We start from the raw sequence: 18,247 nt of genomic DNA, 5'->3' as shown, positions 1-18,247 counted from the left end.
CATTGCCTTGCCCTTTGTTTTTTGGCATATATTATTAGAGCCTTCCTTAGACCCTGGAACCTCCCACATACTTTTCTTCCTTTGGTCTTTCCTGTGATGTTTCCTTTGAGTAGAATATATCCTTGTCTCTTTGCCAATGGTTTACTCAGTTTGTGTTTTTTTTTTTTTTTTTTTTCTTTTTTTGGTGAGCTCAGCTCAAACTTGACTTCCTCAGAGAAGTCTTCTGTAAAACCACCAGAGTTCAAGTCCTCTATTTTACATGTTTCTATGAATCTTGTTTTTTTGTTTTGTTTTTTTTTTTGAGACAGAGTCTCTGTCACCCAGGCTGGAGTGCAGTGGCACGACCTCAGCTCACTTCAACCTCCGCCTCCCAGGCTTAAGTGATTCTCCTGCCTCAGCCTCCCGAGTAGCTGGGATTACAGGCATGTGCCACCATGCCCGGCTAATTTTTGTATTTTTAGTAGTGACGGGGTTTCACCATGTTGGCCAGGCCGGTCTCGAACTCCTGCCCTCAGGTAATCCACGTGCCACAGCCTCCCGAAGTGCTGGGATTACAGGCATGAGCCACCGTGCCCGGCCTGTTTCTATGAATCTTTTATGTCTCCATCATAGCACTTGTAGTGACTGTCATTAAGTAGTTAATTGTGAAATTTGTCATTTAATGCTCGCCTTCATAGCTAAAATATAGGCTCCATGAAGGCAGGGACTGTCATTGTTTTCCGTAGTATCTTGAAGGATAAGCATTTAATGCTCAGTATCTTTTTTTTTTTTTTTTTCCAAGGCGGAGTTTCACTCTATTGCTCAGGCTGGAGTGCAGTGGCGTGATCGTGGCTCACTGCAGCCTCTACCTCTTGGGCTCAAGGGATCCTCCTGCCTCAGCCTCCAGAGTAGCTTGGACCACGGGTATGTGTGACCATGCCTGGTGAATTTTTTTGTATGTTTTGAGAGATAGGATACACTGTTTTGCCCAGGCTAGACTCAAACTCATAGGCTCAAGCAGTCTGCCTACCAGGGCTTCCCAAAGTGCTGGGATTACAGGTGTGAGCCCCTGCACCCGGCCAGTGCTCAGTATTTTTAATACTCAGTGTTTGATGGGTAGCTAGCTATCAATAAGTATTTATCCAATAAGTAAATGAATGAGTAGTGCTCAGATAACATTATTGATGTATCTCGTTATCTCATTATACATTTTCTTATTCATTATTTCACTACACATATATACTGTTAATGATTGCTTATAGTATTAACCAGTTTTTATCATTGTAGAGGGTCTAGATAAAAGCTTATGTAAGTCTGGGCTTTTTTTTGTTTTTTTTTTTTCAATTTTAAAAAATGAGCAATGGACTGAGCATGGTGGCTTATGCCTGCAATCCCAGCACTTTGGGAGGCTGAGATGGGCAGATCCCTTGAGTTTAGGACTTCAAGACCAGCCTGGGCAACATGGCGAAACTCCATCTCTACAAAAATATCAAAAATTAGCCAGATGTGGACACACCTGTAGTCCCAGCTACTGAGGAGGCTGAGGTGGGAGGATCACTTGAACCCAGGAGGTGGAGGTTACAGTGAGTTGAGATCATGCCACTGCACTGTAACCTGGGTGACAGAGTGAGACCCTGTCTCTAAAATAAAGGGAGCAATTAACATAAAAATAGGTCTCTTTTTTTGTGTAAAGTGTAAAATGCCAGTGGTTCTAGGAAGAACAGCTTTTGGTAAATAAAAGTGTTTTTTTAAGAAAAACTCTCGCCTATTTTTTTCTGCTAAAAATTAATGAAACTAATTGTGCTCTATTATAACTTTTTAAAAATTAACGAATACAAATAAAATGCTGGTGAATGATAGATACACGTGCCTGTAGCCCCAGCTACTCAGGAGGCTGAGACAAGAGGATGTCTTGAGGCCAGAAATTTGAGGCCAGCTTGGGCAATATAGTGAGACCTCTGTTTCAATTTAAAAAAAAAAAAAAAAATCAGTTCGCCAGGGAGTGACAGAAGAATTCTACCTCAATAAATTTATTTGGTGAGATAGTACTCTGTATTTAATCTTCTTTTAGTATTAAGCTACTTGTTTTCAATCACTTTGTCAACATGATAGAAAAATGACATTCAAAACACTAAGTGGCTGGCCAAGCACGGTGGCTCATGCCTGTAATTCCAGCATTTTGGGAGGCCGAGGCGGGCGGATCACCTGAGTTCGGCAGTTTGAGACCAGCCTGACCAACATGGAGAAACACCGTCTCTACTGAAAATACAAAGTTAGTCAGGGGTGGTGGCACATACCTTTAACCTCAGCTACTTGGGAGGCTGAGGCAGGAGAATCACTTGAACCCAGGAGCCAGAGGTTTCACTGAGCTGAAATCGCACCACTGCCCTCTAGCCTAGATGACAGAGCGAGACTCCATCTCAAAAAAAAAAAATGTAGCTTACTGACATTTCAGATGTGTATGTGTTAAATGTTTGCATGGTTTTCATTTTCTGCCAAGTCATATTGAATGGGGTTGTCATACATTTTTAAAGGATGAAAATAAATAAAATACTGAGTCTATAATTCGTTTAACAAATATTTCTTAAGCTTCAACCATGTGCCAGGTGTTTGATATGTAAGAGTGAACAAAATGGACAGGGTTCCTGCCCTCATGGAATTTATACTTTAGTTGGCAGAGACAGACCACAATCTTATTATCACAGAAATAAATATACAATGGCAACTCAGTGTATACTATTAAAGGAGAAAGTAGGAGAGCAATAGGTTGATACCCCTGGCCTAGACTGGGTAGTAGAAAACGGATGGTTTTCCCTGAGAAAGTGACATTTGAGACGGGATCTAAAGGAAGATGAGTTTGTCAAGTAAAGGTTCCAGACAGAAGGAACAGCATGTACAGAGGCCCTTGAGGCAGGAGGAGCACGTTTTTGAAGAACTTACAGAAGCCAGTGGAAATGGATCAGAAAAGAGGTGTGGGAAAGGGGTTTAATAGAACTGGAGAGGTAGGCATATACCACATCAGCATGCTAGACAACATTAAAGATTTGAGTCATTAAAATGTCATTACTGTCACTAGTTTAGATTATGAAATCTAAATGTCTGTCAGTAGAGGCTAGTGAAACGATGTAAAGGAATACTGTGTAGCTGTGAAAAAAGTGAATGAGGAAATTTACAACTGTCAAGTAGAAATATAGCAACAAATCTCTGGGATTAAAATATTTTATTTGAGAAGAAAATTGCAGGCCGGGCATGGTGGCTCATGCCTGTAATCCTAGCACTTTGGGAGGCTGAGGTGGGCGGAATCACTTGAGGTCAGGAGTTTGAAACCAGCCTGGCCAACATGGTGAAACCCCGTCTCTACTAAAAATAAAAAAATTAGCCATGCGTGGTGGTGGGCTCCTGTAATCCTAGCTACTTGGGAGGCTAAGGCAGGAGAAATGCTTGAACCCGGGAGAGAGAGGTTGCAGTGAGCCAAGATCATGCCACTGCAGTCCAGCCTGGGTGGCAGAGCCACACTCTGTCTCAAAAAAAAAAAAAAAAGAATTGCGATTTGGGGAATACACACAGACCATGTAGTCTTGGCTGTGTCTGAAGAACAAAGAGGTTAGAGGTTTTATAAAAAGGAGAAATGTTGCATATCACTTCAATAAAGCTCATTGGCACTAGTAAGGTTTTGGGGAGCTGGCAAGCTCTGACTGGCATGTAATCAACTTTCACACAACCTACTCAAAAAATAAAGAAAAATTCAATTTAATATTGAAATTGTAAACAATTGAAAAGGAGAAAAATTATATGTCATATGTATATGTCCTATATGAGATTTTAAAGGATTCTTTCAGTATAGTAGGTTATCATTTTTTTGAATTTATTGTAATAATAATTATATATCATTTTATTATAATATCTTGAGACTATATTATATCTCAAGTCAGATATATCTTGTAAAGTATTATAGTAGTTAAGAACACTTTTGCTGGTGTGAGATCCTGGGTTCATATTCTGGCACTGTAATTTGTACAGTTGGTTAACTGGGAAAATTGCTTGAACTCTCTAAAACTGTTTTGTCTTCTGTAAAATGAAAATAACATTTATCTGATAGAGTTGTGGTGGGAATGATATGATATACATATGAAGCACTTGAGAGAATGCCTAGATAAGTTGTTCACCTAAGAAAAGGTTACATATTATCCCTTTCTATGAAAATATCTTCTAGGGCTGGGCGTGGTGGCTCAAGCCTGTAATCCCAGCACATTGGGAGGCTGAGGCGGGTGGATCACGAGGTCAGGAGTTCAAGACCAGCGTGGCCAACATGGTGAAACCCCATCTCTACTAAAAATACAAAAATTAGCCAGACATGGTGGTGTGTGCCTGTAATTCCAGCTACTTGGGAGGCTGAGGCAGGAGAATTGCTGCTTGAACCCAGGAGGGAGAGGTTGCAGTGAGCCGAGATTGCGCCACTACACTCTAGCCCAGGTGATGGAGCAAGACTCCGTCTCGGAAAAAAAAAAAAAAAAGAAAAAAAAGAAAATGTCTTCTAATTAATACCACATCTCAAAAGTTTGAATGCACAGAGAGAATACTGAAGGGATTTATACCAATAAGTTTATTGAAGTTGCTTCTGACAAGTAGGATTATGGCTGATATTTGTTTCTTGCTTTTTGTGTATTTTCTAAATTTTGAGTCATGAGCATGTATTTAAAATTAGTTATGTCTGCCATTTAAATATGCTACCTTTCCTATTACATTTTAGTAGCAGCTTTTTTGGCAGTGTTAGAAAATGTGCAAATCCTGATTCAAATTATGTTACTGCATGATTCTACAAATTTATCCATAGCTCTTTTTGCTTTCTTCCTTGTATTTTGATTAATTTTAAGAGGCTTTGTGGCTGGAGCTGCTAAATTGTGATTGGAATGGGAAAGGGCTTGCATTTTGAGACCATCTGTGGGAGTTGCATTGTCTGAAACTGACAAGAGATCATGGCAGATGGTGAGGTCAAAAGATTGACTTTTTGAGCTTGACATAATGTGTTCATGAAGCTGGAAGAAGAAATCCAACTTATTTTTTTAACTAACAGAAGAGCTTAGTGACAGGAAGAAGTGTGCAATTGTTGAGTCTGGATAAAACATAATGCATCAGTGCACATGGCTGGTTTATCTCTGAGAATCATCCATACTGCCAAAGATGGCAACTTCTTGAACCTTTCTGTGCCAAATTTATTTAATTTCTGGACACTTTTGAAGATTTAAGTCATACAATGCAAATAATTTATAGATTAAAGACAATGTCAAAAAAGACAAAAACTTTAAAACTATTTAGAAATGTGTATTTTTAAATTAAAGTGCTATAAAGTATCACTCAAAGCCAATACAGCATACTTAATTTTTAATTGAATGAAGAAGGTCTCTATCACAATCCCATTTGTTTTTACAGTGTCTATCTTAATGTAACTTTATTTCTTTAAAATTACATTTGAACGTTTGGTGATTACAGTCTTTCTCATCTGCTAGGCCGTCTTCATTGCCTGAGATAGTGCCATGCACATAGTGACTGTTCAGTATTTGCTGGATGAGTAATGAATGAATGAAGTTATTGCCTACTCTTGTTAATTTTAGAAGAGTTTTTTTAAACCACAATTAAACAGATTTTTTTTTTCTATTTTGAAATTGGATGTATGTTATGGTATTTTTCACTTCTACAATGTGGGAATTATGTATCATATATTTTAGAGAAGGAAGCCTTAATTTGTCATGAGAAATCAATGAACAGATTTTTTTCCCCCTCTAGCATTGAATGCTTACCTTGTGCTAAGCAGTGTCTTAGTAATTTTACATGTATTGACTCATTTAATTAAGTGGCTGACTCTTACTATTTTGGAGATGAAGAAATTGAGACACAGAGATGTTAAGGTAAATTTGCTTAAGAAATCCATGCACTTTGGCTCTATTTCAAACATTTATTATTTAGGTAATACTTAGGGATTCCAGTTTGTGCTGTACTCTGGTGTGGAGATTCAAAGGAATACCAAACAAAATTGTACTTTGTTCTGTGAAGCTAATTAATGTGGCTATTTTTATTGGTATCCTCTTACTATACTGGCTGAAATAGTAATACTCTGTTAATTTCATTTTGTTTGCATGAATAACACAGTGACCCTCAATAGCCCAGCCCTTAGGAAATATAACATTGTTGAGTACTGAATTCAGAAATGAAGCAGATGTCCAGAGACAAGCAGCTCTAGCCATCATAACTATGCTCTGGGCACAAAAAAACATAAGGGGTGGGGAAAAAAGGACACCTACTAGCTGAATCTGGTAGCCCACACCAACAATGTCTGCTTATATTTCATTGACCAGAATTACGTCATCTGTGATATGGTTAGCCCATCTGAGAGGAAGGTTGACGATGTAGTATTTGTAGCTGGGCACATTGCCACGTCAGCTTGTAAGGAAGAAGAGGAAAATGATATTGGGTAGGCAATAGTGTTTGCTTTGGAAATATAGAGGGTTTCTAAAATTTAACACGTTCAAACCATATTTTTGATGGAAAATATTTTGTAGTTTTTTTTGTTATAACTATTTCAGCAGGTCATGAGATAGTCTTAAATTGGTTAAAGTTGAACTTCTTTGTTGTTAGGAGTGTTCAGAATATTTATGTATCAACTGGAGGGCATATAAACTCCTAACATAACTCTGAAACATTCAGTATATCAATTTTTCAGATGAAGACATGGAGACTCTAAGAGGTTAGGTTACTTGTTCAGGATTACACAACTAATAAGGATCAGAGCTGAGACGGAGCCAAAGTCCATACTCTTTCCACTCTACTGCACTGCTGCTTTATTTATTAGATGCTGACTTTAAGCCGGACACTTAGAACCAGGTTGTTAATTTGTTGATTTTTTTTCTATTTCATTAATTTATGCTCTTTGTTTCTTGTCATATTTCTTTGAGTTCTCACTGTTCTTTTATGTATTTAAATTGATTGATGACTTAATGAATAAAAGGAAATATAAATATACCCTAAGTACTAGTTCTGCTGGATTTTATACGTTTTTAAAATTTTCATTGTCATTTATTTCTGAATATTTTATTTTTTATTACTTTTTAAATGTCATTCTAGTTCTAAATATTTCAGATTCATGGAGTGTTTAATAATATAGCTAAATATATAACTTTTAACTTTTTAAAAAATAATTGATTCCTAATTTAATTGCATTGTAGTCAGAGACCATAATCTGTGTGATATTTCCTCTCTGAAATTTTTGCTTCCTCTTTGGTGATAGCATATATGGACAAATTTTATAAATTTGTGCCTGAAGAGATGTTTCAGGTCTATCAGATACAGAATTCTATATAGATCTGTTAGATCAAGCTTGGTTGAAATATTAATCTTCAAAACTGCAATACTTATACTTTAACTTTAAATTCTTAGTTTGAACATGCCAAGTAGTCTGTTGAATGGGATATCAGGAATTTGTGCTTTATTTATCTCATATTTAAATTTATATCACTATAGAGGATGTAAGAAATAATTGATAAATGTAGAACAGATATAGCATAGGAAGTTTATTTTTAGGTTAGGTCATAATAGACATTGTACAACTACAGTGAGAAAGCAAAACTTGTAATTGTAGTTCAGGTTTTACTTAGATTGTTAAATTTATGCTTTATCACTGAAAAATTACAAATTCAGTGTTTTATTGAAAAGCAAAAAAAATGGGAGGGGGAGCATCAGGACAAATAGCTAATGCATGTGGGGCTTAAAACCTAGGTGATGGGTTGATAGGTGCAGCAAACCACCAGGGCACACATACACTTATGTATACCTATGTAACAAACCTGCACGTTCTGCGCATGAGAAAACAGAAAACAACAACAACAAAAAACCTTGCTTTTCTTCCACAAAATTTTACTTGTAGATTCAAATTCTAGCATATAAGGCAGCCATTTGAAGCCCCCATTTCTTTGAACCCCCATTATTTATGATCTTTTCAAAGTTAAGTTTTATTTTATCCTTCCCCTTGAATGTCTTATTAAAGTTTAATTTTGAGATAATTTTAAAATAAGAGAAAAGTTACAAAAATAGGTCAAAGAACTCCCAGATGCCCTTCACCCAGATTCACCAGTTGTAACCATTTTGTCATATATTCTTTATTATTCTCACTTTCTCTGTAAAGTGAGATCATATTTTTTTCATCATTTGAGAGTAAGTTGCCACCATTATACCCCTCCACTCCTAAATATTTTAGTGTATGTTTTGTAAGAAAAAGGACCCTTAATTATAGAAAACTCCATAGTTTTTGGAATCCAAAAAGATGTGAAGAAAAGAAAACTCCACAGTTCATGGATCAAAATCAGGAAATGTAACATTGAAACAATACTGTTATCCAGTCTGTAGACCTAATCTCCAATTACCCAAATAATGGTCTTCACAGCAGTTTTTTTTCTGTCTCCCAGGCTGGAGTGCAGTGGCGCAATCTCGGCTCACTGCAGCCTCCGCCTCATGAGTTCAAGCAAGTCTCCTGCCTCAGCCTCCCAAGTAGCCGGGACTACAGGCATGCACCACCACACCCAGGTCATTTTTTTGTATTTTTAGTAGAGAAGGGGTTTCACCATGTTGGCCAGGCTGGTCTCGAACTCCTGACCTCAGGTGATCCACTCACCTCAGCCTCCCAAAGTGCTGGGATTACAGGCGTGAGCCACCACGCCCAGCAGTTTTTAGTCTTTTTAAATCTGGAAAGTTTCTCAGCCTTTCTTTGCCATTCATGACACTAACATTTTTTGAATAATTCAGGCCATTATTTTGTAGAATGCCTCTCAATTTGTATTTCTCTGATATTTCCTCATGGTTAGATTTAGATTTTGCATATTGGGCAAATGTACCTCAGAATTCATGTGGTATCCATCTCAGTGCGCTTGAAGAGACACATGTTGGCTTGCCCCATTATTGGTAATCATTGGTAACTTTGATCATTTGGCTAAAGTGGTTTATGCCGTATTTCTTTCACTAGAAAATTTGAATTTGTAGGGAGATATTTCAGCGCTATCGAAATACCTATTTTTCACCACATTTTCACTGACTAGTTTTACTGTATATTAATGATTCTTTTCTTATTAGTTATGATGGTTCCAAAATGGAAGTTTTACTAACTGTATCACTCATTTATATTTATTAGTTGGCGTTCTAATGCAAAGAATTTCTCTTCTCCCCCATTAGCCCCAATAATCCTGGATTATTATTTTATTCAATGGGTTTATAATCTGTTACTATTATTAGGTACTTTGGTGCTCAGTTGTTGCAAATTGTCCAGTTGTAGGCTCTTTAAGCTAGTTTCTGTGTGCTTTTGACATGTCTCCATCATTTTTTGAGCCCTTCCTTACTTTAGGCACAATAAGATGTTCTAGATTTATCTTGCACTAGAATCAGCCATTTCTCCAAGAAGCCCTGGTGTTTCTTTCAGTGGGTTTTCTAAAGCAGCATAGCCTAATACCATTTCAAAGCCCAGGCTCCATTGCTTGTGAACTGAGTTGACTTGGTCACATTACTTAACCTTTCTAAGCCCTGGTTTTTATCTGGAAAATGGGGATTAAGATGGTACAAACCTCATAGTGTTGTTGTGAAGATTAATTTAGACAGTTCACTTAGATAACAATGCATATCACATAGTAAATATGACATAAATGTTGCCTATTATTTACATTATTATTCCCTCTGTTTTCCTTTAACAGGTTGTTCTTTTAAAGAATTATTGAAGACAAAGGTTTTTTTCTTTTTTTCTTTTTCTTTTTTTAATGGCTTTACAGAACCTTAAATAGAATACAGTTTGACATGACGGCAAAAAATGTAAGTATTTGTAAACTTTTTAATGTAAGTATTTTTTTAAAGTGAGCTGTGCTTTTTCCTACATATTTTCTCACCATTCTGGTTAATCAGATTTAATTTACTTGCATGGATTTATAATTGTATTTGTTTATGTTTATGCAGAATATGAGATAAACTTTAATGCGATTGAATACAGTGCCCTAATGGAGATGGTATCATTCTTGCAAATTGGCACCAAGTTACTTCTCAACAGCTGCAAATTGCTATCGCCAGAAAGTTTCCCACCCTCGTCTTTTGGATATTGTAATAAATTTGTTTTGGTACTTGCTGGAGGGTTCCTGGGCCTTTTTGAGCAAATTACTATTTTCTTTGGCTTAATTTTTTTATTTTTATTTTTTGGTTACTCAGGGAAATATGTATGCTCAGATATTGTTTGAAAGTAGCTTGCTACCTTCCATGAGATGGTTCCTGAAGAAACATTAGATTTTAGATGTTTTGGAGAAGTTATTCAAGTTTTTCCCCTCTACTTGAGGTGATCATTTCTGAATATACCTCCTTTCAAGTTATATGTCACTCTTTATATATTTATTTGTCATTCTTTATTAATGAGTTTATTTCCAGTTATGGTAGAGAATTATGCCTTAAAGAGTACAACATATAGGGGAATTATTTATAAATTGCTTTACTGTTCCTATGTTATATGTATTAAAGTATAATTGCTTTGCTGTTCCTATATTATTATGTAGGAATCTTTGGGAATTAAACGAAAAGGGAATTTATTATAAAGATACAGAGATGTCTCAAGGAATTTAAGAGTGGGAATTTTGTGGACTCTCAGAAAGATCCAGGCCCAGAAACTAGAAATCCAGCAGGAATTGAAGCAGTATTTGGTTTTCCTTTCTCATCTCTCTCAACGTGTTACTGTGTACTGCTCCATTTCTCCCTTCGTCTGTCTGTCCAAATCATCTTTCTCAGTTTCCCAGCCAGGATGGTAGAACATAGCCCCACTCAGTGTCTCCATCTACATGTTAGGGGACCAGCCTGTTCAGAGAGAGGTGTGAAGAAAGGGAAGGAGGCAGACTGGGCGCGGTGGCTCACGCCTGTAATCCCAGCACTTTGGGAGGCCGAGGTGGGCAGATCACCTGAGCTCAGGAGTTCGAGACCAGCCTGGCCAATGTGGTGAAACCCTGTCTCTACTAAAAATACAAAAATTAGCTGGGCACGGTGGCAGCCACCTGTAGTCCCAGCTACTTGGGAGGCTGAGGCAGGAGAATGGCATAAACCTGGGAGGCGGAGCTTGCAGTGAGCTGAGCTCCATCCACTGCACTCCAGCCTGGGTGACAGAACAAGACTCCGTCTCAGAAAAAAAAAAAAAGAAAAGAAAAGAAAAGAAAATGAAGGAGGCAGCCTGATGATACATTCTGCCTGCCTGTATAAGCTCCAATTTCAGACTCCTTAGGAGGGGCCTCTGGCACGGTTTAAGTCTGATGTCGACTGGTGATTTAGTTAGTTGTGACTAGGAGAAGCAAGTGTTGTTGTTGCATAAAATGACTGCTGCGGGCCCAGCACAGTGTGTGAGGAAAGATGATAAAGGGCTTCTTGTGAGTCAGACCGATAGTTCTAAATATTGCCCACTATGCAGCCGAACAATAGCATTAACAAACAAACCCTTATTACTTTATGTCTGTTTGCTTATTTTGGGGTATAATTCAGAACATTGCTTTTAACATGCATTAGTAACTAGAAGCAGATACAGATTTTGCTTCAATATTTAGGGACAGTCACAGGATTTATTGAGTTATTAGGATATGAGGGCAGCAAAGAAGAAGTTAGAGACTTCTCAGTATTTGACTTGTGTAACTGGGTAAATGACTGTGCTGTTTAATTAGAAGAGGAATTTTTAGGGAGATATAGGATATTGTGATGAACTTAAACATTCTGTTTTGAACATACTAAGGCTGAGAAACCTAAAAACTTCCAAGTGGAGATATTGGCTAGGCAATTTGATAAGTGACTCTGGTGCTCAGGGGAAAGCTTAGGAGTGGATGTAGAAATTTTGGGGTCATTTCATATTAAAATTATTGTAAAGCAGTGGGACTACATGTGATCGTATAGTGAGTGCATGGATACAAATACATAAGGACCAAGGTCTGAGCACAGGGATTCTCCAACAAAAAGATGGAAAGCAAGAGAAGTCATAAATGAGACTCAAAGAATGGGCAAAGACAGGAAGAAAAGAGTTATCCTGATGATCTGGAGGCCCAGGTGAAGAAAGTGTTTCAAGGAGGAGAAGTGATCAGTTGTATCACGTTACTGAGAAGTGATTCACAAACACAGAAGAGATTATAGATAGGGAAGAGATTGCCCTCTTACAGAGGCATTACTAAACATGTATTTAAATACTTAACATTTTAAATTTGTTTCTCATTTTACATTTCTCTTATGACAACAGTTTTTTTTTGTGAAGAGTGACTTTTGTCTTACCCGTGCTTTATTAGGTCTCTTATAGGTGCAAATGATCGAAACCCTATCAAAACAGCTGAAAACAAAAAGTGGAATGTATTGACTTATATAATTGAAAAGCCTAGAGACTGCTTTAAACACATCTGGATTCAGGAGATCAAACGATGATGTCAGGGGTCTGTCTCCTTCCGTCTTTAGGCCCTCTATATGGTGGCATAATGGCTTGCACTGGCCTCATAATACTTGTCTCAGAAGGATAGAGGGAACTTTTGTTTTTTAAAGAGATGGAGTCTGGCTGTGTTGTCCAGGCTGGTCTCAAACCCTTGGCTTCAAGGGATCTTGAAGTGCTGGGATTACAGGTGTAAGCCACTGCACCTGTCCCCTTTTTAGTATTTGTGTTTCAAAATCTATGGAGGAGCTTGAGTTGACCTTGCTTAAACACTGTGGAGAAGGAAATGGGATACAGTAAGTGGCCAGGCTTTGAGTCATGAGCCCACTTGTGCTGCCTGGCACGGTTGAGCCTCTAAGATTAACTGTCCTACTGGAACTACATGAGATGTAGGATGGATCATTTTGCAAAAGGAAGAGGTGAGGAGCTGGCAACATATTTATTGTATCTGGGGTAAAGTTACTATCAAATAGTGTCTAGTATCCAATGATATTCTTCTAGAATGTGTGTTGTAATTTAAGCAATAATGCAGGTGTGTTCTAATTTAAGCAATAATGCAGTAAATAATTTGAAATATAATTTTTGAGGGTTTTTTTGCCTTGTCAATGAATCTTCAAGAAAAATACATAGGCTGTAATACTCATTATGGAAAAATTAGAAAATACAGATAAAGCAAAGCAAAAATAGCCTAGAGACTGTCAGCAAAATTTTGCTTAGGAAGATATCTGATATGTACACAAATTTATATATATAGCAATCAAAATGTATAGACATTGGCCCAGCGCGATGGCTCACGCCTCTAATCCCAGCACTTTGGGAGTCAAGGCAGGCAGATACTGGAGGTCAGGAGTTCGAGACCAGCCTGGCCAACATGGTAAAACCCCATCTCTACTAAAAATACAAAAATTAGCTGGGCATGGTGGCAGTGTGCCTGTAATCCCAACTACTTGGGCCAGAGGGGCTGAGGCAAGATAATCACTTGAACCCAGGAGGCGGAGGTTGCCACTGCCCTCCAACTTGGGCAATAGGGACTGCAAAGGGACTGGGTTTACGGGTATGAGCACCGTGCCTGGCTACTATTTAATTTCTGTGATGAATGCCTTTTCTTATCTTGATATCTCTGGAACATCATTTTAAGTGTCTTTATTTTATTTTATTTTATTTTAATTGTATTGTATTGTATTTTTTTATTTTATTTTATTTTGGTACAGGGTCTTGCTCTGTTGCCCAGGCTGGAGTGCAATGGCGTGATCATGGCTCACTGCCGCCTCGACCTCCTGGGCTCAAGTGATGCTCCCACCTCAGCCTCTCCAGTAGCAGGACTACAGGCACCTTGCCTACGTAATTTCTTCTATTTTTTGTACAGACAGGGTCTCACCATGTTCCTTGACACTGGTCTCAAACTCTTGGGCTCAAGCAATCTTCCTGCCTTAGCCTCCCTAGGTGCTGCTATTACAGGCATGAGCCATGGTACCTGGCCTAAGTGGCTATTTTATGTTATTTATTGTACAGATATTACACCAGTTTCCTAATGTTGACCATTAAGTTACTTCTGCTTTTTTCCTTTTTGGAACATTTTGTCTATTTTTGCTCACTCATCATATTATTTCCAGAAGACAAAATTCCACGAAATTACTGAGCCAAAGTGTGTATAATTTTTTAGAGCTTTTGATTCATATTGCTAAGATTGCACAGATTTATATATATATGTGTGGTATATGAAAGTGCCATTTCTTTTTATATGTTTATAAATCTTTGCCAATTTAATCAGCAAAAAATGGTGTACAATTTATTACATTTCTCTGATTACTAGTTAGGTAAATTAACATTCTATATGTTTATTGGTCATTTGCATTTCTCTTTTGCATATGGTCTGTGTCAGGGTTGAAGTGTTGGAAGCCATTGCCATTTGGATGGCAACCCACACTTACCACACTTAAATGTTGTTTTGCCATTAACAGATATATTTACATAATCATTTAAGTTGATCCTATGAGCTCTTTAGTTTGTCGTGCACATATGTTCTATCATTCCCATTTTGTAGTGACTGTTCAACAATCACCTTGCCTGTGAAAGGTAGAGCTTAACTGAGCACAGATGATCTTACTCTGAACTTTTCCTTTCAGTAATGTTATGTCAGTCAGAAATGTTGAATATCAGTGAAATTACAATATTATTAGTGAATATGCTCTGATTCTTAAAAATTGAACTTAGATATTTTGAATTCAGTAGATGCGTAGTGACTGCTTATATAGTACACAACACAGCACTGGAATACCCAGATATTGTTCCACTATAGTAACCATTTTATATATATATATCTTATAACATCATGTTTTATACCTTAAATACAGACAATACAATTTATTTTTAAAAATTAAGAAAAAAGGAATACTCAGAATATTTTCCTCAGGACATGGTTAGGCAAAGAATTTAATGTGAAATATGAGTTCACTTTTTTCTCTTGTTCATTGAAAGATAGGTCTTTTTTAAATTGGTAGAATAAGGAAAGAATAGCTATTATTTTAGTATGCTTTCACTAACCAACTTTTTCTACTCTCAAATAATACAGTTTTTTTGAATCTTTACAAAGTGTTTTTGATAGTAGAAATTAATACATATTTTGAAGTTTTAATTAAGTATATTTTGGGTTCATATATAAGCTTTAAATACAGACACCTGCCCTCCATCTGCGAGACTACGATTAGCATGCAGCATTGACTCACAGCTGACTTTTATCATTTTGGAGTACAATTTGTTGGTTATTAAGATGCAGGTGAACAGCTGCTTAAAAAGTTTCCACATTCGTTGGCTGTTTTGCTCTGCAAAAGTTGGATATTGAGAGCAGGTGTCTAAGCATAACGGTAACCCAGTAACTGAACTCTCTATTATGAATATGTGGTTTTAGTTGAGGTTTTTGCCATTATTGTTGTATAACAAAAAAGTGTGAACTGATCCTTTTGAAGTTATTATAATACATGTCTTAAAATGGCTATATTGTATCAAGCATGCAATATATGAAAGGCTGTCTTTGCCTTCTTTGCTTTCTTTTTAAAGTAGAACACCAACAAGTTTTGCCTCTGTCATCTTTCTAGAGCAGAAGAGTTTAAAAGGGAGGGGAGTTATTAGTAATGGCACAGTAAACTCTTCAACAAATTGGATATTTGACATTATTTGTGAGCAACTCTGAAGAGCCATAACATACAGTTATTTGTTGCAAATTTTGTTGCAAAGTGTTATCTTTATTTCTAACTGAAAACTGGTAAGAAGCTAGACAAAGTTAACTATCTGCACTATTAACTACATAGAATTAAGGGGCCATTTTCTAGATGACTTAGTCTCAGCTACTGTCATAAAAATTTGATGATGATAGATTCTAGAGATAGATGTGCATCAAAATCACTTGTTAGGATGTGAAAAATATGTGGAAATAGTCCTGCTAACATACTTCTTGACACACAGAAACAGCTATTAGTAGAGCACTTGAATTATCAAATAATGAAATAATTAGCTCTTACATTGTCATATGATAAACAATCAAATAATTGCTTGTGAAAAATATAGATACGGCCAGGCGCAGTGGCTCATGCCTGTAATCCCAGCACTTTGGGAGGCCGAGATGGGTGGATCACTTGAGGACAGGAGTTTGAGACCAGCCTGACCAACATGGTGAAACCCTATCTCTACTAAAAATACATAATTAGCTGGACATGGTGGTGCACACCAGTAATCCCAGCTACTTGGGAGGTTGAGGTAGGAGAATTGCTTGAACCCAGGACGCAGAGGTTACAGTGAGCCGAGATTGTGCCATTGCACTCCAGCCTGAGAAACAAAAACAAAACTCCATCTGAAAAAAAAAAAGAAGAAAAATATAAGCAATCAATGTTTAAAACAATAAGTAGATAGTTAATAAAGTTATAAAGCTTTGTGTGTTTTAGAATCTTTTCAGATTGCTGGAGATCTGATGTACTGCACAATGATGATAATTAATAGTTCTGTATTGTGCACTTGTAATTTGCTAAAAGGATAAATCTTAAATTGAATCTTCTCAACACACATACACACAATAATAGCTATATAGAGGTAATGGATATGTCAGCTTGACTGTGGTGATCATTTTACAATGTATACATATATCAAAACATCAAGTTGTATACCTTAAATATATGCCATTTTTATATATCAATGATATCTCAGTAAAGGGGTCAAAAAATCCTTTCCATGTGGTAGTACCTTGAAAGTATAGTTTGAAGGCCGGGTGCAGTGACTCATGCCTGTAATCCCAGCACTTTGGGAAGCCAAGGCGGGCGGATTACTTGAGGTCAGGTGTTCAAGACCAGCCTGGCCAACGTGGTGAAACCCCATCTCTACTAAAAATACAAAAATTAGCTGGGCGTGGTGGCAGGTGCCTGTAATCCTAGCTACCTGGGAGGCTGAGGCAGGAGAATCACTTGAACCCGGGAGGTGGAGGTTGCAGTGAGCCAAGATGGTGCCATTGCACTCTAGCCTGGGCCACAAGAGTGGAACTCCGTCTCAAAAAAAAAAAAAAAAAGGTATAGTTTGAGGTATCATACCACAAACTTGTGATGTTACAAGTTAGTGTAATGTAACAAAATTGTAATGTTTCAAGATTACAAATGTTCAGTGCTTACAAAAATTATTTAATAGTAATAATGGGGCCAATTATTGGATGTTTGCATTCTGCCAAGTTTTCAAAAATTGAGGGATTTTTTTTCCTCCAGGCTTTGTAATATATTTCTAATATTCTGTTTGATGATACTACTGTATTCAGCTCTGTGATGCCAAAGTAGTGCAGTGGATATTACCTTAAACAAAATAAATTATCTAAAAGTGAATTCATAAATACTTGCTGTGGGTAGTCCCTCAAGTATAATACTGACAGTAACGTATGCTGACATGGATTGAGCAGTTTGTGCCAAATACTGTGCTGTATGCTTTACATGAATTATCTCATTTAGTCTTTATAACCACCTGAATTGGTAAGTACTGGTATCACCCTCCAATTTACAGATGAGGAAATTGCATGACTGGACCAAGGCCAAACCCTTAGTAGGCTTGATGGTCCAGAATATGAATCCAAGAAGTTGGACTTGAGTCCAATGTATTTTACTTCTGCATTGTGGTATTAATGGTCTTTATTTGATTCCTCACATGACATAGTATTGAAAGCATTTTAGATAGTGATTAAGAATAGTACAAATTAAGGGCAACAGCGAGGATAGAATTTTGAAATATTTATTGGCAACTTCACGGCTGCCACGTTACTTACTTGCTTTCAAAGAACTGTTAGTAAGCTCTATAACATCTCAGTTCTGCTCATAAATAATAGTATTTCATTAATTTTTATCTTAAGCTGGACAATTCATATTCCCCTCACCTTTTTTTTTTTTTTTTTTTGAGACAGGGTCTCACTGTGTCGTCCAGGCTGGAGTGCAGTGGCATGATCTCAGCTCACTGCAACGCCTCTGCCTCCCAGGCTCAAGCGATCCTCCCACTTCAGCCTCCCAAATAGTTGGGACTACAGACAGTATTTTTCCCCTTTTAAATAATATGTCAACATTTCATTTTAAAATAATACTCCTATGGTTAATATAATTAATTCATTTTACATCACTATATATATTTGATATGGACGTCTGGTGGAAGATATAAAATAGCTTGTTAAGTGAACACATACTACTTAATATTCTATTTTTAACTTTTTAAACTATTTTATTCAGGTTGGTTTGACTTCCACAAATGCAGAAGTAAGAGGATTTATAGATCAGAATCTCAGTCCAACAAAAGGTAAGG

General features: G+C 37.1%; 1 protein-coding gene across 16 annotated transcripts in view; it reads left to right on the top strand.

Annotated features, from left to right (window-relative positions):
• LOC105469991 (transcription factor Dp-2) overlaps positions 1–18,247 on the top strand; it is a 196,322-nt gene that overhangs the window by 37,607 nt on the left and 140,468 nt on the right. For 9 of the 16 annotated variants that reach the window (XM_071091055.1, XM_011721660.3, XM_024789195.2 and 6 more), the window contains 2 exons: positions 9,708–9,822; positions 18,175–18,241. Coding sequence is in view for 7 of the 16 variants with exons in the window: in XM_011721660.3 (XP_011719962.1) it covers positions 9,808–9,822; positions 18,175–18,241 (82 nt within the window). In the remaining 9 variants the exon portion in view is untranslated. Of the gene's footprint in view, positions 1–781; positions 904–9,707; positions 9,823–18,174; positions 18,242–18,247 lie in introns of those variants that run through there. The other 7 variants (XM_071091052.1, XM_011721658.2, XM_071091040.1 and 4 more) reach the window with 3 other exon arrangements.

This window comes from Macaca nemestrina, chromosome 2 (assembly GCF_043159975.1).
Source record: "Macaca nemestrina isolate mMacNem1 chromosome 2, mMacNem.hap1, whole genome shotgun sequence".
In the NCBI taxonomy this organism is placed as follows: Eukaryota; Metazoa; Chordata; class Mammalia; order Primates; family Cercopithecidae; genus Macaca; species Macaca nemestrina.
This window is presented reverse-complemented; position numbering and strand designations above follow the sequence as displayed.